A 27863-nucleotide genomic window follows, 5' to 3' on the forward strand; every position below is an offset into this window, starting at 1 on the left:
GCTTTCACACACAACCCGTGAAGATCCCGTAACGACACGTGACATCAGGGCGTGACGTGTAATGTATGAGTTGAAAACATTAGGCGCGTTATACTTTCACTGAAGCAAGCGAGCGATCTCAGCGTTAGCACGGAATTTGAGGAACTAACTGATCTCTGCTTCAGGTTGCACATATATTTCATCGCAAACGTTCATCTTCCTTCAAAACAGCCGGTAAAAGAGTCGCGCGATAACGCGCATCATCACTTCAACACAACCATAGATCTGGCTTTTGTTCACACAGCGCTCGTGCCGGGTTGAACCCGCCAATGTTACTAGGTCCCCGACCCGGGTTCAATGCCGGAATCAATCCTGGGACGTGTTTGCTTTCACACAGAAGGCGACCCAGCAATGTTCCGGCAATATGCCGGGTCCGACGTGCAGTGTGAAAGGGGCTAAGTGTATTCACAACCCATTTTACTTTCATGGTAGGATACATTTAAATATAAAATATGTTAGACCAACACTTGTGAAAAAGAAGTACAAAATAGTATACTTTTATAAAGATCATCATTATGGAAATAGTATACTTTCAATTTGTATACTTAGGGCCAACTTGGGTTCACCTGCATGATAATTGCAATTAAATTAAAATGTAATATAGATAAAATGTATATGAACTTTAGAGTGCTTTTTGACCCACTTAAGCAGGACTTAAGTACATCTTTACATGTAATTATTATGTTTTTAATTATTCTATTGTCTTTGAAATATGATTAAAATATAACGTCAAATTTACTAACTAGCACTTTAAGAAAAATTTAATATGCTTTAACCCCTTAACTTAACTGACTGAACTATTGCTTTAACGAACATTCGATTACATTACATTTTGGCATGCTTTTTAAGAACGCTGCATTTGCATTACAGTACATGCAACAGTCGCCTAAAACAATGGCTAAATAGCTATTTAGAGATTGGTTAAAAATACCAATGACCTGTGCTGCCGGTGACAAAAAGCATATAAAAAGCATTTAAAGAAAAATTACTTAAACTTTAAAGTCTAACAATGTCACGATAGATTTGTGCATTACAGCATAATCAATAACTTTCAGAGTCATTCCAAACACACTAAATTCCGGCTTATAAAAACTGCAAGCTTACGTGAAAGTGTCCACCTCCATCAGCAGAGACACCAGCACTAACCTGTCATAATCCTGGCAGATCTCCCCCACGGCTATCAAAGCTTTCAGATACTCATTCGGCTGATATGGGTTGATGTAGTGCAGGGAACAGCTATTGCGAGGGTCCCCATTGGACGCTGTGAAGTCAATGGCAACCTAAAGAGATAATTGCATGACACACTCTTGATAAAACCATGAAATGCAGGACAAAAAATGTAATGGGTTACATAATCCGATCGATCATCACGTAAGTTTAATCACTTTAGTTTTACGCCTGGAACAAAAGTTGTCTCCATTGTAGACAATTGAAAGGGAATGTCAGTTTACAAAAAAGCCAAACACTTAAGAGCTGTCTTTCCTAGGAAATTACGCAAAACCTGTCTAAAACAGTTCTGAAATCAAGTAGCCATCTGTATAAATAATTAAAGTGCTTAAAATGGACAGTATGTTCATTTTATTTGTTTAGAGCTGATACGGTTTGTATAGTCATTCATCAAGTAGATGTTATAATCCAAAACAACAAAAACAGCTACCATATGCTCTTTAATACAGAAAAATTGCCCATAAACACTTGATATCATATACTGCATTACTGTTAACTTGTTACGGTTTCAGTTCGGTTGGGACTTTGTTTTGACTTTGTTTTCTGTTTGCAACATTTCCAATGTTGAGTTGCTTGTTGTGGTTTCTGATTAGTTGTCATTCATCTCAGGTGTATGTTGTTAATTATCCTTGCTTGCTCGAGTATTTGAGTTGCTCTGTTTCTGCTCATTGTTGTTGGGTCTCATCCATACTGGAAGTGTTGTAGCTGTTCTCTATAAGTGATTATAAAGATTACCTTCTGCCTTCATCTTTGTGTTCTAGTACACCATTCAATGACATAACTAAAGATCATGCAGTATGTGAATACTGCACCAAAACATTGACTGTAACCATTCACTCTGGGGCTTTCACTGCTTGGCATCTGATTAGCTTTAATTTAACAGGTAACAGGGGAAATCAGATACTTAAATAATGAATATTCAATTGAATTCATTAATAATCTTGGCCCATTTTCTGTTGTTAAGGGGAGCATAAGGGTGGGGGTCTTAAAACAGTTTGGAGGAGATATTAAATTGTTATTTTGCCTTCGGCTGTGAAACAATCACATACTCAACATAAAACTCAATAGCAGCTGGTCAAAAAAAAAAAAAAAAAGAAATTTTATATATATATATAAATAAATATGTGTGTGTGTGAGAATGGGGACAAAATGACATATTCAATCTTGTTTTAAGAAGCGATTTTTACTAGCAAAAAAGGAAAATAAATACTTAAGAACATAATGAACATGCAGTCTGACTCACAAAATCATGTATAATCTACTATAAATGAGCTGCATTTGCTATGAGGTGGCAGTTATCAGTCCAGCACGTCTGGCATCATTATCTGCATGCTTGCTGGAGGACATGGGCAGTAAATCTTTGAAGGGTCTGGATCGCATCGTGATGCTAAATGTGGAGCGCACTGCTGTTTCCACTTACTGTGAAGTGTATTTGGCAGCCTCCCATGATGTAGTCCAGGAAGGAATAGACTCTGTGAAGCTGCAAAATGAAGAATGGAGGGTGAGTCTCAGAAACCCTGCAACATTTATCGCCCTGCCTCACCAAAAAACACTATCTGCAATGCTACAGCCTCTCACATAAACATCACATCTTGCACTCTTTGTATTGTGGAATTTAACCATCACTAAAGCTCAGCAAGCTATGTATAAATAAATAAATAAATATATAAATAAATAATATATATATATATATATATATATATATATATATATATACATATACACACACACACACACACACTCACCGGCCACTTAATTAGGTACACCTGTTCAATTGCTTGGTAACACAAATTGCTAATCAGCCAATTACATGCCACAACTCAATGCATTTAGGCATCTAGATGTGGAGAAGATGACTTCCAAATTTAAACTGAGCATCAGAATGGGGATTTAAGTGACTTTGAACGTGGAACGGTTGTTGGTGCCAGACAGGCTGGTCTGGGTATTTCATAAACTGCTAATCTACTGGGATTTTCACTCACAACCATCTCTAGAGTTTACAGAGCATGGTCCAAAAAAGAGAAAATATCCAGTCAGCACCAGTTGTGTGGACGAAAATGCTTTGTTGATGTCAGACATCAGAGAAGAATGGGCAGACTGGTTAGAGATGATAGAAAGGCAACAGTAACTCAAATAACCACTCATTATGACCAAGGTATGGAGAATACCATCTTTGAATGCACAACACGTTGAACCCTCAAACAGATAGGTTACAGCAGCAGAAGACCACACCAGGTGAAGCTCCTGTCAGATAAGAATAGGAAATGGAGACTACAATTCACACAGGCTCACCAAAATTGTACAATAGAAGATTGGAAAAACGTAGCTGTTGCCATGAGTCTCGATTTCTGCGGTGACATTCAGATGGTAGGGTGAGAATTTGGCGTAAAGAACATTAAAGCATGGATCCATCCTGCTTTGTCTCAACCGTTCAGGCCTGAGGTGTAATGGGATATTTTCTTGGCACACTTTGGACCCCTTAGTACCAATTGAGCATCGTTTAAATGCCATAGCCAGCCTGAGTACAGTGTACCCATCTTCTGATGGCTACTTCCAGCAGGATAATGCACCATGTCACAAAGCTCAGATCATCTCAGACTGGTTTCTTGAACATGACAATGAGTTCACTTTATTCAAATGGCCTCCACAGTCACCAGATCTCAATCCAATAGAGCAGCTTTGGGATGTGGTAACAAAAGTGTACCTAATAAAGTGGCCTATATATATATATATATATATATATATATATATATATGTATATATCACACATTTCTTATTCACAGCTGGTTGGCCAGTCAAGTACTAACATCCCTAAAAGAAGGATGGCATATCTACAAAATCTCTATACACATAAACATAGACCGTCAGACTCTTACCTTGAGATCGCTGAGAATAACCAAACCAGAGTTCTTGTAGTTCTTCTTCTTCAGTTTGTATTTTGGATCGATGCAGTCCCATGTGACCTTCAGGAGCATAGGAAGAGATCAAAGAGGTGAGCTGAAAATTGAAGATGGCACTACAGAAAAGTCATGACATTTCTTTAATCCATTCTAGTTCTCACCAGGAAACAGCTATGACTGATATCAAATGCCAATGTATGGCTGAATGTCTCACACTGACCTTGTTCCCTGAGGAAATCTTCTGCATTTCTTTGAAATTAGTGTAGAATTCGCCAATGAAATCATGCTTTCCCCTCGAGTCATAGTCCCAGACTAAGCACTGCGTTTTACAGAAAATTACAATTATGGTTCCATATGTAATTTTGGTTTTATTCTTGTCATTATTTATCTTAAAGTAATATTTCATCCAAAATGTCTAATTTTGTCATACCAAATCACAAAAATAGTTATTTAGCAGAATGTCCAAGATGCTCTCGTATAACAGATGTAGACAGTGACCAATCAAACTCCAAAATAATATGGAAAAAGCACTATAAAATCACCAGAGGTCCAGATCACTTATGTGAGGAACAAATGTCTTAGTTGTAATTGCACAGGTTTAAACTTGGGAAGAATTTCAGCAAACAACAAACCTTCCATCTGTTCTCAAAACCAAAAACTACTGAATCTCTTTATACTTGAAAAATAGTGCATGAGTTGCAAGGACTGCTTTATTTTTGCTCTTTTTGGGACTTGGCAGACACCGATTACTATGTATTTGTATTGTAAGAAAAATAACATCTTAGACACTCTGCAGATCATCTCCTAAGAAGAAATTAAGTCATACATTTTTGGAACAACATGAATAATAGAATGCCAATTCCCTTAGTATTCACCTTCAACTTCCTTTCATCGTCACAGCTGCACAGAGAAATGAGAGACACCTTAAAGGGTTCCCACACAGGGTTCAGATTGTTTTTAATCACCTGTAGATACAAAATGTAGAATTATGAACAGCAAAAAAAAAAAAAAAAGATTACTGTTCCATGTGGTGGAACTACTTACTTCAGTTCTGTGTACAAGCTGTTCTGTTTCATCATCATTGATCCGATAAATCTCCAAGAATGGATCTGACTTGCTGAAGAGATCCTACAGTCACAAGAGAATGTCAATACAGTCCAAGCATTCAAAGGAGAACATTATGCAGAAGACAATATTTTAAAGAGCCCATCGATTTATGAATGCACTCTTCTTTTCTGCATTGATGTGCAACAAGAATTTGGGACAGGACAAAGGACTTGTCCTTTTTTGAACACACCCAAAATCTATTTGCTACTTGATCTCAAGGAAATCTATTATTCTTGAATGCTATCTATTAGCATTCACATTCATGTACATGACAGTTGCTCTGCTGGCGCAAAAGCACAGATGATTTAAAATGTGTCATTTTAGCTCATGGACATTCAGTTCTGGATACAGATTTTTTTCTGAGCTGTAAATTTCACACGTGTAATCAATCTGGAAAGTGGTGTCATCACAACACTTGTTGACCAATGGCACCACGAGAACGTGCACCAAATTGTTCACTGGCTTCTATCCTGAGCAGAAGTAAAGTCTCTTGCTTTTAAGAGCCCTAATAAAAATGTAACTTTGTTTGCTATTGCTAATAATTCTGTTCCATTTACCCAGCGTGAAGATTGTAAAATTGACTCTAAAGGTGCAGTCACCTTTACCATTGTTTACCATTGAGAATTTTCTGAAATCCAATAATTTCAATAGAAATCCATACAATCTGTAATAATGCAAGAGAGTGAAAGATTTCTCCAAAGATTTCACAAATATTGACACCACTGATAACAGCTACCCAGGCTCTTTGAAAATACTTATACACATACCTATACATACAAATCGCTGCAGTTTCCATTTGAAATTAACACTAGATGCGATAAAACTCAGACCCCAAAACAGGGTCAGAGTTTTGATTAAGAAAGCCTAACTTTAACACATTCTTGCACAACATTTTGTTATGACCACAAAACAATTTTAACGCTGCAAGATTTGAAAGCCGATACTTTTGAATTTTAGCATCACATATACAACTTTAAACATATGAGTTTTCTAACTCAGAAGGTTTGCTCAGTGCTCACACGACACAATGTTGCACTCTGAAATAAATCCTATGAAACTAGGGTTTGAAAAAACAGCTCAAACCCACATAGAAGTAATTTAAAATACTACATCTTCATCAACTAATGCATTTTTAAATCACATATCCTGTTGTTTCATGATCAGGTATGTTTAGGGTTTGGTTTAGGGGGTATGTTATTTACAAAACAACACAATGCAGCGTTAACCTTTTAGTGAAACGCCTCAGATAACTGAATTCATAATTGCTGCAATATCTGCCTGTAAACAACATTAAAAAAAAAAAAAAACATGTGAAACTGGTCACATATCAAACTCGATTTTAGCACAACTCACTGTACATTTCACTTTGAAGCTGCCACAAAATTTACATTAAGGTACGTAATATCAGTGTTTCAGAAACATCGCCAAAGGACCATATATTCTTGGGGTGGACTATGGATAATGGATATTTTTTGGCTATGAAATTTGGCTAATTTGACCGCACCTTAAATTTCTGAGCATATTTTGTCTGGTTTTTGGGATATATTACCATATGGATAGTCTAAAAACTAACATGGACTAAAGGTGAAAAAAAAAACAAATTCTAATTTCATGGGCTCTTGAGCTAAAAAAAAAATTGCAAAGAGAAAATACAAGTGTGCAATAAGATACTGGTCAAGGAACCATGAACACATTTCACAATTATTGCGTGCCCAATCAAATCAACTATATTGTCTGAAACAATCATTAAACATGAGTTTTCTGAATTGAGGCTTTCTGGAGAAGCCAGAGGACTTTGTTCTTAAGTGTGTGCAGATGTGAGAGAGAGAGAGAACGAGGCACATAGATAAAGGAAGTGAGAGGTGAATTGGTAGAGCAAAAAATGCGTTTAATATCCCCATTTCTTGCTGCATTAGTGTGTGACATCTCCACAGGGATGCTGAAAGAGGAGGTGCCCCCACTATCTGGTTGTCAAGGTAACATCTTGCCACTGGTTTGAGTGAAGACTGATTTAGACATGTGATTTGTCTTTTGTTGGCATTCATCACATGCATCACACCTCTAGCAACTGTCATTGCATTTGTGAAGTTCATATGCACTGAGGATTCCTGGCTGTTCATTATTCCTATACTACATTTAAGGTTCTAAATAGATAACATCTTTAGTGGCATTTTGCAATAATAGCTGGCTAAATTCACTCAATGTCCCTTGAAAAAGACAAAATATGTGCAAATATCTACAGAGAGGCCAATGTGAAGGTATACAGCACCAAATTAAGCATTAAAATTCACAGAGAAATTGCCAAGTGAAGAGTCTTTTTATAAATGTCACAACCCAGAGCAACTTTTCGATTTAAAATGCGTTGGTGCCTTCTTCAAAAAGAGAAATGGCACTGACATCAAAGGCACAGACGTCTCTAGCATGTGTCAGGTGCAGAAGCTTTCATGAAGTCCAGTATATAGTTTGATTTGCTAATATGTCCATTCTATATGAATCATATCAGTCGGTGTGCACAGAAAGCCAACATTATTTGAACAGACAGATCCTGTCCAAAGATAGCAGCACAGCCATTATTCTGCCTAGCCATTTATTAAACTCCATCCGTCCTCTCGTGATATGATATCCGGACTGGGATACCGGAGCCAACTCTTTGCGGCTTTGAGGATGAGTGTGAAGAAGAAATGCTAATCAGCTCATGTAATACAGCTAATGTGAAATGTTCAGAATGCACATATGATTGTAATTTCTAAAAAGAACAAGTAAAACATCATAATCCAATGAGCAATAACAGACCTGAGGGTAAAATGTGAAAACACAAGCTTTAAAATAACAATTACAAGAGGGAAAACAATAAAAACCCCTAGAGCATTAAAACAGTTGGCTGATGAATATGTCAGGGCTGAGAGTGCTAGAAATGAAAGTGAGAATTCAATTTTAATGCCTTTTGGAATTTGCCACCATTAGCTTTTCAGGATTAGCCTGGTTAATGTTCTAATGGGCAGGTGGACAAGCTCGTCACTAGGATGGAAATAAATTAGTGATGTGACAGCGTAGCCTCTGCTTTCATGCATATGCAGTGTGCAAATAATGTGGTTCCATATTCTGCATACAGCAGAACTAAACAAGAATTACTGCGTCATCATATGTCTTTAACCAAGAGAAATCCTGCCTTAACAAATCTGAGATGACATGCTGGATTATCTTTACCATACTGAACCAAAGCACATGTGCAAGTGATGGAAGATAATCTACAGTGTAAGAGGCACGGTATAACCCATCTATGTGAGGGTCCTTCATTTGGTATGGAGCTGTTATGGAGCTACACTGCATAAAAGCTGCAGATATTCTGCGTGTATACCCAGAGGCATACTGTAGAGGTGACAAATGTATTTACACAGATTCACAATTGCAGAAAACAATGGATAATCTGGTTTGATTGTTTTGTGTGCACAGCAAACAGAAAATAAGACGTGGACTGATTGATCATGGGAGAGCTGCTGTAAAGATGTGTCTGTGTAAAGTTTCTTTTGGTGCAGAATTTGACAGGGATGCATTGTTAAACTACGAGATCTTTAGTTACTAGCGCAAGTGTACGATTCTGCATTTAACAAACCTGTAGTTCCAACAAACATTCACAAACTTGTATGGTTAGAACTACAAATTTGTGGTTAGAATCATGGTTTCTTGTTAGTGTAACATGTGACACGTGGACACTCTTGCAAGTTAACATGCAGCTTTTGCACCTTAAATATGTTGATCCAGGAACATATCCTAGTTGGCAAAATCACAGTCAGCCAATGGTTAACGTGGGTGCTTTGGCTCACTGTATAAGCGTCTCCAATCAGAATCACAGCCTGCACTTTCTGTTCTGGAACAGATGCCAAGTAGCATTTCTGTCTCACTGTAAAAGGATGAATAGACAATATATTGATTTCCCCAACTATTTTTGGGTTGAGGGGATGTGAAGCTTGAGCGAACGAGTCATGGCTATCAGTTTGCTGTTTCCCTTCATTACATGCAATTTATGAATTCATGAAATTGATGAGAAACAAACAAAAAAGCTGTGTTTCGAAGATAACCGCTGAGCATAAATATTGCCCCAGGTTCAGAGTAAGAGAACCTCAGCATGTGAAAGAGGATAAGGGAGGGTGAAACAAGAGGAAAGAGTAGGAGAACCAGATGAGATGAGTGCTGAGAGTAGGACGAGGGTTGCAAAGGCGTTTGTGTACTGTTCGGCAGCGAAACGGGAAGTGCAGACACATGCAGAACTACAGGGCATGGAGAGAGCTGTGCCGTGGGCCGCACTGTGTGGGAGAGGCTGTTTGCACACAGAGAGTCAGTCAGCCACCCTACGCTCCCTCAGCGCTTCAGCTCTGTTAGCCCTCTCTATCCAAAGAGCTTCCATTCTCATTAGGAAACCTCAGCTGAATGCACAAGGTTTTAAACATTATGCCAAAGCCAAAAAAAGAGAGTGGGATTTTATGAAGCCATAATAGCCTTAATGGCTCTTAACGGGGCTGAAATTGAGAAGCCAAAACAGTCAAGGCAAGTTGAAAGGTTCTTTGTCAGCTGCAGTTATCGGTTTCAAAAGGTCAAAAACCACTACTTTACAAACAGAGAATATCATTTTCTGTCACTAGGTATACTTTAAAGCCAAAACACACTTTTTTCAATGGTAAACTAAAAACATCACCCCTTACCTTATCATCTAACTTCTTGGCACAGAAGGAAAGCTCCACATAGCCATTGTTCCCAGAAATCTCTTCTGCGTGAATCTTGGGAAATAAGATAGGGATTAGCTGATAGCTGAGATAAAGCCAACATACTGTTATTATGTGTGCTCTATAGTATATATGAAAAACTCAGACTCCACATCTATATATTTTCTTTTTAAGTAGTTTATTTCACAATCATTGGCAATGAATTCTATCTATCCATCCATCCATCCGTTTGTCCATCAATCCATCTTTCCATTCATCCATCCATCCATCCTCCTGCCCAGCCCATCCATCTGTCCGTAAACTCATCCATCTTCAATCCATCCATCTGTTTAACCATTCATCTGTCCAGCCCAGACCAACCATCTGTCCATCCCGCTTTCCATACATCCTGTCCATCCATCCACTCATCCCCTCTGTCCATCAGCCCAACCCAGCCAATCCATCCATCCGTCTGTCCATTCATCCAATTACACATCCCATCCATCCATCTATCAAAATCATTCCTTCTGCCCAACCTAGTCAATCCAGCCACCATTCGTCTGTCTATCCGTCCATCCATTCATCCATCCACCCATACCATTAATCAATATGTATGTCCAGTCATCCATCCATCTGTCCATCAGTTAATCTATCTGTACATCCCATCCATCTATCTGTTCATCAGTTTATCTGTCCAGCCCGTATTCTCCATCCATCTGTTCATCCATATGCCCACCCTATTCATCCATCCATTCATCATCCATCCATTTTTCCAAACATCCATCCACTGTCCATCCATTCAAGTAAAAAATTGAAGAGAAACTTCAGCCTTGAGTGCAAATGGTCTAAATTACTAACTGTAATTGAGGTTTCTGGAAACGTGAACAACACTAATAAAGGGAGCTATTTATAGAATTGTCTTTGGCCTCTACTAATTTGTTAAGAGCGGTTAAATCATTACATTTTGTCTCTTCTCAGATCAAAATGTGTTTCCATCAGCATTAGAAATCTAGAGTGTAATGAAATGAGGGGGTCCAGCAAAAACAGTCACTTCTGTGGGTGTTTCAACATGAAAAGGCCATTAGTCTGCAGTGTGGCCAGGAAAAACTTTGTTAAAACTGATGAGAAAGCAGAGAATCAACACCTTTGATAAGGATGTGGTATTACGTTTTGTCTTACGGATGAACCTTGTCTGCCAGCAATAGAAACATGCAAAAATAGCTTGGGACATCGCTATTTTAATGTATGGCCTGTTTAATGTGTGGCTTGTTTGAATAGAGTTGAACTTGCTGTGATATTGTAACTGAAATACTATTTTCCCATACTGAAACTGATAGTCTACATTATTTTACAGCATGTTAGCAGATATTGTAAGAGTATCCAAAGTCTGTCTACCTACAGTATGATAAGGTAAAAGTGTTGTCATATGATATGAGCCCAGAAAACAATAGACTTTAAGTTAGAGGTCAAACCACCTGCACTGCAACCCAAACTACACAGAGTTATATTACAAGTGCTTTACACAGGTGAGACCTTTTTCCTGAAGCCTGATGACTTTTTAATGCACCAGTTTTAGAGATTCACCATTATCTATTGCTCAGGCATTACACGAACTAGTGGTTTCACTGAACTGTATGAAGAAATATTTCTAAAGTGGCATTTCATTCCAGAAGTAATAGACAAAAATCGCTCATTCTGTAATGTGCAGTCATCCTCTGAGTTTAGTGATGAGCAACGTGGGCATGGTTTGGCATTTAGTTGGCACTTCAAAAAAGTGGGTGGACCTATAGATGAATGAATATTACTTTGGAGTGACATTTCATAATGCCAAAAAAAATTGTGTATTGTAAAGGGGTGGGTGTAGATGCCAAAAACCCAGCTGTAGTTGAGGCCTTTCACATTATATCTATAAAAATACGCTGTTGGAATACGCATTTTTAAAAAGTGACTGTTTTCTGCTGATGAATGATAAAGCATTGGCAACCAATCAGAATCCACCCAAAACCCATATAACAACATAAGTGCATTGCACGCTTATAATAAACAGGGATTATACAGTTATCATATAATTACCTTTAAAGTTACAGTTCTTGCAGCAGTCCTTTAAACATTTGATACTAAAAGTGACTGATTTTGTCTAATTGAACAGAGTGATTCTCATACACAGGCATTTTTGCCAAATAAATTTCGTTTTTTGTTGAATGGTGAGTTGGCCTGGCAAACAGTGTCTGCTTTCACTTTGCAAATGTACTGATTTATCCTCATCTGACTATCTGGGAGCGTGTCTCCAGAGAAGTGACTTAAACTGTCTTTGAGTTATTCTGTAAACGAAACCAAAACGCGTCTGTGGATTTTACAATTAAGTGACGACAGATGAAACCTTTACCACAAGAGCTTTCCTAGAATATGTAAATGTGTAGCAATTAAAAAGGAATTATGTGTGTGTAGATTATTTTTTTCAACTCACTGTGATAGTGGATTTTCCAGCATATTTTCCATATTTCAGCAACAGAGGTTTCACCATCTTTTTTTGGGCCACTATCTATGGAACAAATTAAAATGTTTAAAGGATTTTTTTTTGTTTGTTTTTTGTAATGTAAAATAAAATAATAATAATAGTAGTAAATTATACACCATTTAATTAAGGTAATCTATGGTGAGTTGGTCCTTCTATTACAGCTTTACTCTTCCAGGAAGGTATATATATATATATATATATATAATGCTCTAAACAATGTAATGACATAATACTAAATTCAAATCTATTTTTTTCTGGTAGTCAGGAGGATGAATGTATGTATGTATGTATGTATGTATTAACATACAGTGACAAATGTAGTTTGAAGAAAATTTTGAATAAAACATGTCTTAAAAAATAAGCAATAGACATTTTACAAAGTATTAAAAATATATATAAAGAATTAAAAAATATGAAGTCATTGTAAGTCTATTTTTGATCTCTAGTAAGCTATTCTATAAACACTACTGTAAGATCGGAAATGTATTTTTTGCCCTTACATTTAGAAATATATGCCCTGACATTTGGTATATAAATATAATTTACACATAAAATATATTTAATTACACTTCACTGTTTACAACACATATTTCGCATATAAATAAAATATATTTTGGCCAGGATTTAATTATATATATATATATATATATATATATATATATATATATATATATATATATATATATATATATATTTATTATTATTATTATTATTATTATTATTATATATATATATATATATATAGCAGTATATATTTATTTATTTTTGCCATATGGGTTTTAATAAGGAGAGCATATTTTTGGCCACATGGTATATTTTTAACAATATTACATCAAATGCACAGGAAAACATCACCTGTCCAAGCGTGCACTCCACACCACCGAGGAAGTCGTCATCTCGCGTTCCAATACTGTGAGTCCCGTGAATGTCGTAGACTTCAAAACGCAGTTTCTGTACTTCCTCAAAGTAGTAGTCCAGCATTAAGACTTTGGCAAAGACCGGATTCAGGTTACTCTTGATCACCTCAGTACGGTCCAGCTGAATTACAGAAAGAACAACAATTCAGTCAGCAGTAAGTGAAAATCTTCTCACTGGAAGCATCTGGCTTCACAGGCTGATCACAGACTGTACTGTTTATTCTTCTGTTTGTGTGCCGTCCCTGGATAAAGTCAAAGAAATGACAGCAGTTGGACGAAGGCCTCATGAGTCTGATTGTCTGATTGTTGAGAGCTTCCACACATGCAGCTGTGATGATCACGGCCTTGCTCTCATGCAAAACACATTTGTTCTTGCTTCTCATTCATCAGCTGTCTCTCTCCCTACCTCCCCCTGCTTTGATATTGTTCACCGGTGCATGTCAAAAACAAACAAAGCAAATACAATCATTTCTGAATTAAAACCTCTCTGAGGCAATTAGCTGGAGAAGTTAAAGCAATATTCTCCAAGATGTTGGAGAAGATATTAGGGAATTAGTTTAGAGATGCAATCTGAAGATAAAAGTATAAGAGCCATTAAAAGAGACAACGCTTTACTTTCTAATGTACCAAAGCAAAGGCTGAACAAAGGATGGAAGATTATAAAAGAGAAAAGGGTTCATATAAGTGAATGGGTGCCATCAGAATGAGAGTTCAAACAGCTGATAAAAACATCATAATAATCCTCCAGTCCATCAATTAACCAAACCAAAATGCATAAATTTTTGCCATCAAGCTAAAATCTGTCACTTTAATAAACAACTTCATTAATACGGTGTTTAATCACAATAATAAGTCCATAATAATGCTTCCTCCAGTAAAAACATCCTTCTTCTGTTGTGATCTTACATCAGTGTCCACCAACCTATTTGGTGAAAACAGTTTTTTTCACTTATAATCAGTGATCGATCTGTGCATTCTCTCCTGATTCAGACGAGATGAATCAATATGAGCAATATTATAGATTATGGATTCGTATTTAAGCCAGAAGCAACAGTCTGAAACTGAAAATACCTTAATGATGAATTTGTTTCTTATAAACATACAGCTTTTTACTTCACATGGCATTAATTGATGGATGGGAGTCGTGTGGATCAGTAGCAGATTATTGAAATTGTCATGTGGGTTTTGGTTCATTGTCATGTGGTTATGTTTTCTGGTTGTTCATTGGTTGTAACAGTCATGTGTTCCCTTCGTCTAAGTATTTAAGCCCTCATGTTTGCCACGTTAGTTTGTTCATGTTTTTGCCAAGCCAGATCTTGTTCACTGTGTTTCTGCTCACTTTTGGATTCAATACACTGATGTTTTTATCAGCTGTTTGGACTCTCGTTCTGACAGCACCCATTCACTGCAGAGGATTTATTGGTAAGCAGGTAATGAAATGCCAAATTCAGCAAACTTACTACTTATTCTTCTTTTTTTTTTTTTGTGCAAGAGTATCTGTTTAGCATTTAAACTATTTTTTTAAGATGGTTCATGTAAATAAACGTAAAACAAATAAATGGATTCACTGGACCTGCTGCACAGAACCTCTGAATTTTATCTGTTTATTTTTTATTTTTACTGGGTAATAATAATAAATGCAATTCATGTACATATATCCCAAATCAATCTATCCATCCATCCATCTATACGTATGAAGAGCTTAAAAGAAGTTGCTTTTATTAGTAGCTTAGTGTAGCAGAATACTTTCCAGTTTTTCAAAATGTGTGGGGTACTACAGTTTACCATCGAACATTCTCTGGTGTATTTCTAAAAAGGTCATTTGTTACTGTCACACAAATGTGGAAAAATAACCATTTAAAATCAGCATGTGAGGTAATCGGTCATACTCTCACTAAATCAGATTAACGGTGTCAAACCTCTAATGTGTCTGTCTGCATAGCACATCTCAAGCAAGGAATGACCCTCCTCCATCAGCCCATGTTTGACAGAGTCTTTCTAGGCAATTACATACAGCCTCGCATATAAAATGTCCAGTTCTTCAATCTACTATGTATGTGCCCTTGAACTGAGGTGAACTCTCACACAGCGCAAGTGGTAGTAAATCAAACTAAAGGAGTTGGTGTGAGTTGAATTGCACAAAACTATTATGTCCATGTCATAATTCACCCCATAATCAAGAGACATCCTGCATAAAGAAATGGAACATTATAATGTTGTGCATTATATATGATTTACATGAGAATTATTATAATAAACACTTATTATTGTAATGCAAAAAATAAAATACACACATATATACATATATTTTATATATATTTACAAAAAATGTGGAAAAAATACCTAATTAATTTAGCTTTTTTTATGTAAGTTTCCTTATGAAAATATGTTTGTTTGTTTCCCCCCTTGAAAAAAGACCTGGACATCCATAGAGAGGATGTCTGGACTAGATAATTATTATACTGTGCTGGCCAAATGGTTTCTGAACCCCTAGCTAGTTCATACTGATATCACTGCAAACACCCGACTGCCTCCTGTGGCTCCTGCAATCACAGGGAAGCAGACCTCTTATCAATTCCAAGTACATCTGCTGCTAAAAAAAACATTTTATTACATATTATGGAACGGCCACCCTGCCAACATACAGAAATCAGACACATTCCCAATACTGAAGTCTAGTTGAAAACTCTGTTTTGTTTATTTTTTTATTTGGCTGAATCATTTAAGGTACGCAGCCAAAACCAGAAAATCTTAACTGAAATGTTATACTGTATATAATACTATATATACTGAATAATACTGTCAGTCTTCCATATGTAGAGTTCAAACCAAGAGGAAGAGACTTTTAAGACTTACTGCCAAATTGAAGAAGAGCTGTAAAGAGGCTGTTAAATGAGCCAGAGTTTGTCTCTTTACCCATTACAGTGGCAGCTTTAAGATGACCGAGTAGTGTAAGAGAAGCAGTGAGAGAAAGGAAGTGATGTATGTGCCCTGAGGGGTGCTGTAGAGAGATTACATTGGAGGTTCAAGAGGGTCTTAGAATATTATATTTACACATACTATGTAGCATTCACCTTGAGAGAGAGAGAATGAGAGAGAGAGCGAGAGAGAGAGTAAGTGAAAGGGAGTGCAAAGAGAGATATGAGTAGGCTTAGCTCCTACTCAATTTTAGCTCTTGATTTGCATGATAATGGCACTTTTCCAATGATAAGCACTGCATGAGCAGATAGTGGAACACCTAATGGCTCTAGAACATCAGAGAAGCACTTAGAACAACATAGAGACAAAAATCCACTTGGTCTGAATTAGGGTCGAAAATTAAAAATAAATAAATAAAAAATAAAAACAATGAAATGAATTTTGTCAAGTGTGTGTGCTCACTGACTGAATTCTGCGTGCTTGCGAATTCTCTCAACATAAACAAAAAGTAGAAAAGATGGTATTAAGTGATTCATTTTGCAACCTCAGTGACAATAACAGAAATTTTTAAAATATTATTTATATACAATTGTAAACAAAGTAACTGGTCAAATGTAAATATTTGACATTAAAGACAACACCGATACAAATAATAAGGTACAGTAATTATAAAAACTGTCCTTTTTTTTTTTTTACATTCTACGCATGTTTTTTTACATTCTACACATGTAAACCCTTGCCCTTACGCCCCTGGAAATCAATATTGCCCTTTCGTGGAAAAGTTCATTTCTGACCCTGTTCAGAATCAGTTACTAAAAGTCACAATGAATACATCTGAACATGCCAACCCAGGTTAATTGGAAAATGTGCCTATGATGACGTTTATGCAAAATTATATTATATTTTCTTGCACATTTTGAGACACTTTCATCGTGAAATTTCAAATAAGTGGTGCCAAAAGCAGGTCCAGTTTTTATTCATGTGAATCTGCCAACATTTTGTTATGTTATTTGTTGTTGTACATATCGCAGTAGTTCAGAAATGAAATGTCCGGTGACTGGCACTAAAAGTTTAATACTAATGTACCATCTATACTAAACTACTTCTAACCAATAGAGTTAAAAAAATTAACCTGCAACCATGCCTTTTTAGCTTACTTCTACAAGTCTTGAACTGTTTTATCATGATTTGTGTTTCACTGGACAAGTGCAATGCTGTACCAGGTGAGCTACCGAGCAAGTTTACTAGATCAGAAAATCCATTTATGGAGAATATTATGTGATGCAAAATATATTAGTTTAGAAATCATGCACTATAGTAAAAGTGTTTTGAGGTCATATCAATGTTATGCAAGTAGCCACACACAAATAACTCTTTATTCATAATACATAATCTGCCTCATGAATAAATTTTGAGTGAAAAGGAATAAATGTTTTTTATGTTTTATTGTCACTATTGTTCATTTCCACTAGAAACTGTAGCGAGTTGCATATATAATTACATTTTATGGAAAAAAATTAGATAAAATAAATTTAAATGTTAGTGTTCAAAATTTTTGTGTGCATATGCTAGGTTTGAATATGAATACTTTGCCATTAAATAGTTGGCAACAATTTTTATTAGTGACAACAGTCTACTGAAGATTGCAAAAACCACAACAACGAGAGCTTGAGCGAGGAGGATATGAGATAGCAGCAAGTCAAGCTCAAAACAATACTATGACATTTTAAGCAGTCATAACTCCTGGAGAGAAATAGCGCAGACACTGGACGAAGACAAAACATTTTAATACATATGCATCAGCTGCCTGCGTTCACACACACAATCAAATGGAGTATATCTTTAAAGGCCATGTGCTTGGCTGTACACAAACTAATCATTAACGTCAAGACTCTAGTATGCTTTAGGCTATTATCATTATTGCTAATACTAATGTTGCATCCACTTCATGTTGGAATTACGTTCATTAAAATATCCTGACCAGTCAATAACATTAAAACGTCTGTCAAATCTGTTATTGAAAGTTGGAATTTAAGTAGGTTATGAAAGCCCAGATTTCTCTCACCTTACCATCGCGATATGTGAAAATAATCAAAATGGCAACAGCCTCAACAGTTACATTTACTTTTATGAATTTGACAGATCCTTAAAGCAACTGCATCCAAGGAACGTGTTTTAACAACTGATGCATTCCTTGGAAATCAATGCACATCTTTTGATTTGATATTTAAGGGATTTTGCAGTAAACATCCATTGACTGTACATTGTCAACATGTGCACTTTCTTCATTCTTCATTCAGCAGCTGCCTAGCAACAACACAGCAAAACCCTGACAACCACCCAAAATGCCCTAGTGACCAGTTAACAGTGGCACTGCAAACAACCAAGCACACCCAACAACCATTTAGAACTCCTCTGCAACCACCCAGAACACCCTTGCACAGGCATTTTCTTCTGAAAATCTATTTTTGATATACTCCGGAGAATATTGAACTCAGGCTTTCCTACAGTCCAGGGCATTCGCATGATGAATGCGCATTTTGTGCCCTAAATAATGTAAAAAACATTCTGTTTTTAAATCCATTTACCGTTTTTGTCCATATCAGTTTTTGCTATGGAAGGACTGCGTTTGGAAAATATAAATAACAAAAACAGACAGCAGTCAGAGATTTGGTAAGCTTCTTACAATGTTGTCTCAACAAAAATATTCCATTATGTCTAATGCCTAATCACTTCACTGAGCTTTGATTTAAAGGAATGCGTTTTGCAAAATGGACAATAGCGCACATATCTTGCATTGAACATTCAGCGATTGTAGAGCAGCACCCACTGTCTCACGCTGTGACAATTCATATGCTCACTGCTTGCATGAGGACATTAAAGCCTAATGGTTAACTTATCATATTCTGCCGATTCTGGCAATATGATCATGGATCAATGCAACATGCTCCAATTCATCCTGAAAACATTAGATCTAATGGGAATAACATGGGAGCATGCAAAATGAGACTATATTGACACATCCCTACACATGTATGCCAAGATCCCTGAAAAGGCCTGGCGGACATTCAAGACAGAAAATGTAGACTAATGCCGATGACGAGAAAACAGCATTGCATATATGGTTTGCACTGACTTGCTGGCAAAATGTCTGTCTAATATTAGGTAGATGTGGATAGAATTTTTAATCTCCTGTGAAAAAGAAATCTGGCATGTGTGAAAGTTAATGTCATGGCAGGGGAAAGATCAAAATCATTATTCAGATAAATACGACTGCTCTTTGACTGAAATTGCAAGTGTAAAACCATGCAAAAGATATTCAGAGTACCTATATTTTCTCTGTGAATACAGAAAAATAATGTCAGTGGCACTTCTAATATTCCAGTATGCAAAAACTCTTTAGGTTGAGAGACAGTATTTTGTCATTCTATAAAGAAAAGAAAATATGGATCTTATACTCGCAGAAGATTACATAAAAACTGGATTCTGCAAAACCCAAACTCAGTTTCATATTCATTCATTCTTTATCGTTGTAATCTTTTGCTGATATTTTACACAACACACTTTGACTGCTGCCATCATGACAGTTCCCCCTAAAATAGAAAACTCTTTCACAATTTACTTAATTTCATGGGAGATATTTAGAAAAATCTCCATACAGTGATTCAGTGGTGTCCACTGTTCATTACTGTTTTTGGACACCATTGACTTTGAATGTATGGACAGGTAGACATTACTCTAAATATCTTCTTTTTACATTCCACAAAAGAAAGAAAGTCATAGAGGTTTGGAATGACATGAGGGTTAATACATTTATTGGGGCGGACTATCCCTTTAAGAAGCTGTTCATCCAACATAACATCAACATAGCTGCTACAAACACTTCACAACGAAACTAATCATATTCATAACAACACATCTCAAACCATTAGTTTTTAAACAACTTGCTGCTGCAGTCAGACTTAATCATTGGCACACATTGTGAAGATAATGCATTTGGCATTATGATTGTCTTATCCACAATGATTAAAACGGCTGCAGAGCATAACGGTTTTTCCTTCCTATACACTGCTCATATTTGTGTACCACTGCTCCCAATGTGAGACTGAAATATGTTATGCAGAAAATTTTTGAGATGCAAAAATGAATTTCACTGCTCTGTCAGGGTTTGCAAGGGAGGAACTCAAGTGCAGACAGGATTTACAACACAAACAGGTTTATTTACAAAAAGGGGAAAATAAAAACCCACGAGGGGGAAAACAAGGACTAGGGCAGATACAAAATAACTAAACAGGACTGATAAGGCAAGATAAACAAAGACTCAAAACTAGAGAACACTGACTACAAATAAACACTCACGGTATACAGGGACTTCAGAGGTACAATCACAAGTGTAGAACACATAAGTAGTACAACAAATCACAATGAACCGACCCAAGACAGAGCACACTAGGAGATCTAAATAGGGGGAACAATTAAGACACGACAGGTGACACAGATAGGGCAATCACGACACGACTAGGATAACAAGGGGGGCGGGGCAAGGGAACGAGACAACACAAGCACATGGCCCAAAGACAAGGCCATGCGCTTGTACACAAAACAAGGGTCTGTCATGATCCTGCCTCAAGACTAGGAAAAATCAAGGACACGAGGGCAGGATCATGACAGAACCCCTCCCTTAAGGAGCGGCTTCCAGACGCTCCTCAAGGGAACATCAAACACGGGACATGACTGACATGACAGACTGGGACACAGACACAAACCAACAAGACATGACTAATAATAACAAAGGCAAACATGAAAACACAATGGCAGGGTTAGGGTGACATAACAAAAAAAACAAACAGGGAAGGGGAGGGGGCGGGACCACAAAGTTCATGGGGGACAGACCAGGGCGGGTGGGAGGGGTAGGAATCTTAGGAGGACAGGACAAAGGCTGACGACGGGGGGTACGGCCAGGTCTGGGTGGTGAGGGGCGGGGAGGGGTCTCGGGACAACTGACCGGGGACATGACGGGAGCAGACAAGGGACGCGGGGCAACACTTACGGGACGCGGGGCAAGACTTACGGGACACGGGGGGACAACATCTACTGGACACGGGGGGACAACATCCACGGGACACGGGGCCACATCCACGGGACACGGGGCCACAACGGCTGGACACGGGGAGACAACGGCTGGACACGGGGAGACAACGGCTGGACACTTAGGACTTCTGGGGACAGGGTCAGGGGACAAAACAGGACTGACGGGGACTTCTAAAATTTGGACAAGACGGGACAAATAATCAGAAAATGCTTTAGCAGCTAGGACAATTGGCATCTCCTTATGAGATGAAACCGACTGTACAAGAGTCTTTGCTGCAGAGTCGGCCGCGGCTCTCTCCTCCGCTCTCACGACTGCCGACTTGCATACAGCTTTCTTTCCCGGCTCGGGCACGCTAGCGCTCACCGCTGCTGACTCGGACACGCTCACTGCTGCTGGCTCGGGCACGCTCACTGCTGCTGGCTCGGGCACGCCAGCGCTCTCCGCTGCTGGCTCGGGCAAGCTCACCGCTGCTGGGTCGGGCACGCCAGCGCTCTCCGCTGCTGGCACGGGCACGCCAGCGCTCTCCGCTGCTGGCACGGGCACGCCAGCGCTCTCCGCTGCTGGCACGGGCACGCCCACCGCTGCTGGTACGGGCACGCCAGTGCTCTCCGCTGCTGGCACGGGCACGCCAGCGCTCTCCGCTGCTGGCACGGGAGGAAACGGGGTCACAGGACCGGCAGGCCCCCTCTTCCTCCTCTTCCTCCTTGGGCGCGGTGAAGAGACCACAGCTGGGTCAGAGGCGGGTTGGGGGAGTTCGGTCTCTGGCAGGGCTGACTCCGACGATTCCGAGGCAGACTCCCACGATAACCGTCTCCCTCGCTTCCCGGGGAGACCGACGGGTGTGGGAGGCACCTCAGGACTCGGTGAGGGATGTGCCTGATCCTCCAGAGTGGCCACGGCCAGGATACGACCCTCCGGAACCGTTGGCAGCTGGGTAGGTGGGGACCTCTGGGGCTCCTCCTCTCGCCCGCTCGCTCCGGAACGACCTCCCCTGGTCCCCCGGAACACCACAAGGCGAGAGCCCTCAAAACAATCTCGCTTGCTGGCTGACAACATCCAGTATTGCCTCCTGTCTGCTGAGTTCCCTTTTGGTCGGTTCATTCTGTCAGGGTTTGCAAGGGAGGAACTCAAGTGCAGACAGGATTTACAACACAAACAGGTTTATTTACAAAAAGGGGAAAATAAAAACCCACGAGGGGGAAAACAAGGACTAGGGCAGATACAAAATAACTAAACAGGACTGATAAGGCAAGATAAACAAAGACTCAAAACTAGAGAACACTGACTACAAATAAACACTCACGGTATACAGGGACTTCAGAGGTACAATCACAAGTGTAGAACACATAAGTAGTACAACAAATCACAATGAACCGACCCAAGACAGAGCACACTAGGAGATCTAAATAGGGGGAACAATTAAGACACGACAGGTGACACAGATAGGGCAATCACGACACGACTAGGATAACAAGGGGGGCGGGGCAAGGGAACGAGACAACACAAGCACATGGCCCAAAGACAAGGCCATGCGCTTGTACACAAAACAAGGGTCTGTCATGATCCTGCCTCAAGACTAGGAAAAATCAAGGACACGAGGGCAGGATCATGACATGCAAAGAGTAATTTAGTCTCAAATGAACAGAGACTACTCTTTTCAATCTATAAGGAAATAAGCAAGAAAATCTGATGTGCAAAGTGTCTGATTATGGTAATCAGTTATTTCAAGATACTCAGCTCATGTTGATTGTCAGTCAAATCTCAGAAAACAAAGTCCACAATAATATCTCAATGGCTTTTTCAATATGTTTTTCCTGTTTCATGTGGCCCCTCTTTAAAATGGAACCTTCTGAATGCAGCAAACGTTGGAGGTGAAGCAGAGTGGTATCTTTTACTTTGTTCACTGTGATACTGAACATGGCACAGTTGTTGGAATAATGGGGGCAGGGTTAAGATTTCATCCTTCAGCCTGACACGTTGCTGCGGACCGCTTCGCAGCTTTGCCGAGATGTCTTCAGCACTGCTGCTGTCTCTCCAGATATTTTTTTTCTTACACTAACTACTTTGATATTGTGTGTGTGGGGGGGGGTGTAAATGGAGGGAGCCACCAGAGTGGTCGCTCTCTTTGCTTCAAGCATCCTTTCCTGCTGTGTGACAATTCCCTGTCTAGATTCATTCCAAAAAGTGCCCACTCCCCCCACTCACAGCCCAATCAACCTTCACAGTCAAGCCCTATACTATCAGAATGTCAACTTAAGGCATTGTGCAAAGTTATATCCATTAAACAATCTCTAACCCAAAGCCTAGGCCTAACACTTAGACCTGTTTAACTTCACTCACGGAAGAATAGAAAGAGAAAAAAGTTATCCTCAAGCACTACAAATGTATAATTTAAAAATAAAAATAAAATGTATGTATTTGTAATTAGTGATAGATTGATATATTGGCCGGCAGTGGCAGATATTAACTTTTCCATTGAATGAATAATTGAATCATTAAGCCGCTTCATTTACAAAAGCCATTCAAATGCAATGTTGTGCCTAAAACGTAACTTAATATTGATATAAATAACATATTTGCATTCTTGCTTATATTTGAGGAAAACAAATATATATATTATAATTATTATTATTATTCATTTTTTTATTTATTGTGTGGTGAAAATGGGCTTCCATACAAACCTGTATGACTTTCTCTTTTATGCATAAAAAAAGGCACTGCTAGATTGTTTGTGGTTTATGTTTGCCTTTCTTGTTTTTGCCACTTCATCCATGCATTTAAGCCCGATTAGTCCATAAAAAATAAGTGATAGATGAAGGATGTCGGAATGATATGAGGGTAAGTAAATAATGACAAAATTTGTAAATTAATTGTATTGTAACACAACTACTACTGTAAAATAAATCGAATGCAGAAAATGACAGCACTGCCAATACAAAGATCTAATCAAGCCCCCAAGAGGGAAAAGGGAAAACTCACTTCAGTCCATTGACCTTGGTTCTGTACCATGAGCATGACGCAGGGGTCAGATTTATTGAGCGTGTCTCTGTCCAACAGGGACCTGCAGGAAACACGCAGCTCCACCTTGGATACGCAAGCAACAGGGCCTCCTATGCCTGCCACGGGGGACGTCGCTTCCTGTGAGTCACTCATCCTGGCAGAAGGTTGAGTGTGGAGGGTCAGCCGGAGATGGGAGACTGCAGTGTGAATGGGGTGATCTTTAAAGGCCTCAGTTTGATTGAAGCAGGACTCTCCCATGTAGGGAGTCTATTTTTTTATGTGACCTTGTGTTGTTTCTTTGTAAGGCAACAGATGTGGGGTGTCTTAAAACATAACTTTCAGTTTGACTTAAAGTTCTTTATAGAGAGACATCTCTATGCCTGATTCGCTGGGAGAGGAGAACAGGCTGCTGGGAGTGGTTCAGATGTAAAGGGATCAAATGGGATGGTGTAAATCAGAGATGTTCATTAATATTACAACAGCAAAATCCCAGACGAGATCTTCAGCTGACAGCCTCTTCCACAACAGACTCCTAAGCAAGAAAAAAGCATGTGGGGTTAAGAAATTCTAAATGTACTTTTAACATCCAGTGAATAGTCAAAAGCAGTGAAACCACATTATCTTGAAAACACAGCTTACATACAGATATACAAGAAGGTTTGTTTATAAGTGAATATATAAATTGCATGAACTGTGAGTTAATTATTTTTTCAAGCATCCACATGTTGGACATACAGGTCCTTCTAAAAAAATTAGCATATTGTGATAAAGTTCATTATTTTCCATAATGTAATGATAAAAATTAAACTTTCATATATTTTAGATTCATTGCACACCAACTGAATAAAGACCTGATATTTCAGGTCTTTCATTGTTTTAATACTGATGATTTTGGCATACAGCTCATGAAAACCCCAAATTCCTATCTCAAAAAATTAGCATATCATGAAACGGTTCTCTAAACAAGCTATTAACCTAATCATCTGAATCAACTAATTAACTCTAAACACCTGCAAAAGATTCCTGAGGCTTTTAAAAACTCCCAGCCTGGTTCATTACTCAAAACCGCAATCATGGGTAAGACTGCCGACCAGAAGGCCATCATTTGACACCCTCAAGCGAGAGGGTAAGACACAGAAAGAAATTTCTGAATGAATAGGCTGTTCCCAGAGTGCTGTATCAAGGCACCTCAGTGAAAAAGTGTGGCAAAAAACTCTGCACAACGAGAAGAGGTGTCCGGACCCTGTACGTACTTATTGTGTTCATATTGTATTGTAAAACACTTTTGCTGCTATTGAGGTGGGATAGGGGTAAGGTTAGGGAGAGGGTTGGAGGTATGGGTAAGTTTAAGGGTGGGTTAAGGTGTAAAGTATGGCTCAACAGTGTAATTATAAATGTAATTACAGAAATTAAATACAGATGTAACTACATGTAGTTTTTTTTTTTTTAAATATAAGTACAATGTAAAAACATATATGTACACAATAAGTACATTGCACTAAATTATTAATTAAAATGTAAGTACATAGTAGTAGTAGCCACAACATAAAGTGGGTCCTCTTAAATATATGAAAGTTTAATTTTTATCATTACACTATGGAAAATAATGAACTTTATCACAATATGCTAATTTTTTGAGAAGGACCTGTACACGTTGTGATCAGGAAGTTTGTGTGCAGGCGAAGGATTTTCTTATGCAAATTTCCCAGTGGGTTTTTGTGGCGATGACCAACAGAAAGCTGCTTGGTTTGAGAAAGACTTTAATGTGAGCTGTGCTTCACATATCGCTACAGTACTAACAATGGCAAAGTGGGATATCGTTACTATAGGCAAGGGGCCGTTCAGCCATAACGCTTTTTTACATTCAGTTGCGCTCCTTTTCCATTTTTTTTTATTTCCATTGTTTTAGCCTACATGCGTAGGCTACTTTTGCGTCTTTTGCATCGTCTTAAGGCACTTGCGTTTTTTTATTTATTTGTTTGTTTTTTCATTCCAAGTAGGCGCCGTGGCTTCTCATAACTTGGTAGCACGACTACATAAAACCTATGCAATTTTAAGACCCCTCCAACCTTGTGTTTTGACTTCCTTTACAGTGCTCAAGCCATCCCGCCCACTGTAATTCGTACCCTCTGGTCATATTTCGTAATCATAATGTTATAATGTGCTTTATGCATTCGACGTTCACTCTTTAAATGGTCACATCATCAGCAAAAGAAACTCGTAAATCTGTCAGCCAGCAGAGCGCGCGTGGTTCAGCACCGCGGATCATGGACAGCTCCTCTCACATCTACTGTACAACAACCACCCGAGCCTTTCTGGCGAGGAAATTACAAAACGGTTTCTTGAACTGCTGTTCCTTGCCTCTGAACTATTGTTTGATTCAAATACTTAAGTTAAGAATTGCAGGCTATCACTAATGCAATGATTAAACGGGTGATCATGTACCTGGCGCCTTGAATGCGTGAATCTACTAGTTTTAGTATATGCAACACGAATACACCGTTTAATGCAAATAATTCTGTGAAAAAGGACTGAATAAAATGACAAATTAACATGACTGTTAATAGATTACACTTTATTCCGGTAAACTCCAGCTCTCTCGCGTCTGCAGCGCAGTTTGTTTGACAGTTAAACCACATTTACTTTATATCCTCTATTACTAATCAAACTTGTATGAATCTAACTATAACCGAATGTTTTTTTTTTTTTTTTTTTGTAAATGCATCCTTTAGGCTACCTTTCCGCAAAGATTTGCAAGCACTAGTAAATAAGATATCACTTATGTAAACAACAGAATAATTATCACTGACAACACCGCATAGGCTAATAGTATAATCATCATACACATTCCTTGATGACTAACAGCAAACATAATCTAGTGAGTGTAAATAAGAGAGCTGTGTTCTCACCTGCTGATGTTGCTGCTCTTCTCTCAGTGTGTGTGTGTGTGTGTGTGTGTGTGTGTGTGTGTGTGGAGCGGCTGTGCGCTAGTTCGGATGTCATGTTACGTTAAAGAGCTACATTGAAGTGATTTTAACAGCTTCAGCTGGAAAAAGTCTTAGACTGACGTCAGTCGCGGCAAGGATCGGCATCCTAAGCACGAATGAATGTGCAGAATCAATTAGAGCCTAAGTTCATTTTATATATATATATATATATATATATATATATATATATATATATATATATATATATATAAATACATTTCTGTAAAATTTTCCTGAATAGCGTGTGCCACTTTGAGAGTTTGAGTTTTTAAACTGCTTTTTATAAACTTATGAATGTAATATATAAATCCTGAATAATACTGTTGCTAGTAACAGGGTTTGACTGTTACAGTATACATCAGGCTACTAGCCTCAGTCATGCATGCAAAACCATGGTTTTAAACTACTGACTATACCATAAAAAATCATGGAGTGTTGACATTTTTATTTTTTTACT

The 27863-nt window shown here is 38.3% G+C and overlaps 1 protein-coding gene across 1 annotated transcript in view; it reads right to left on the bottom strand.

The window, feature by feature from the left end:
• The window catches only part of LOC128016491 (copine-7-like), a 45802-nt gene extending 18419 nt beyond the window's left edge, over nucleotides 1-27383 (bottom strand). Inside the window, exons 1-11 of the mRNA XM_052601019.1 lie at nucleotides 27329-27383; nucleotides 24399-24951; nucleotides 13347-13529; nucleotides 12441-12515; nucleotides 9974-10048; nucleotides 5211-5294; nucleotides 5042-5131; nucleotides 4387-4485; nucleotides 4143-4229; nucleotides 2687-2746; nucleotides 1186-1319 (exon numbers count right to left, since the gene is read on the bottom strand). Coding sequence (XP_052456979.1) covers nucleotides 1186-1319; nucleotides 2687-2746; nucleotides 4143-4229; nucleotides 4387-4485; nucleotides 5042-5131; nucleotides 5211-5294; nucleotides 9974-10048; nucleotides 12441-12515; nucleotides 13347-13529; nucleotides 24399-24677 — 1166 coding nt within the window. The 5' untranslated portion in view covers nucleotides 24678-24951; nucleotides 27329-27383. The remainder of the gene's footprint in view (nucleotides 1-1185; nucleotides 1320-2686; nucleotides 2747-4142; nucleotides 4230-4386; nucleotides 4486-5041; nucleotides 5132-5210; nucleotides 5295-9973; nucleotides 10049-12440; nucleotides 12516-13346; nucleotides 13530-24398; nucleotides 24952-27328) is intronic.
• Between the last annotated feature and the right edge of the window lie 480 nt (nucleotides 27384-27863).

The sequence above is a fragment of the Carassius gibelio genome, chromosome A7 (assembly GCF_023724105.1).
Source record: "Carassius gibelio isolate Cgi1373 ecotype wild population from Czech Republic chromosome A7, carGib1.2-hapl.c, whole genome shotgun sequence".
Taxonomy (NCBI): domain Eukaryota; kingdom Metazoa; phylum Chordata; class Actinopteri; order Cypriniformes; family Cyprinidae; genus Carassius; species Carassius gibelio.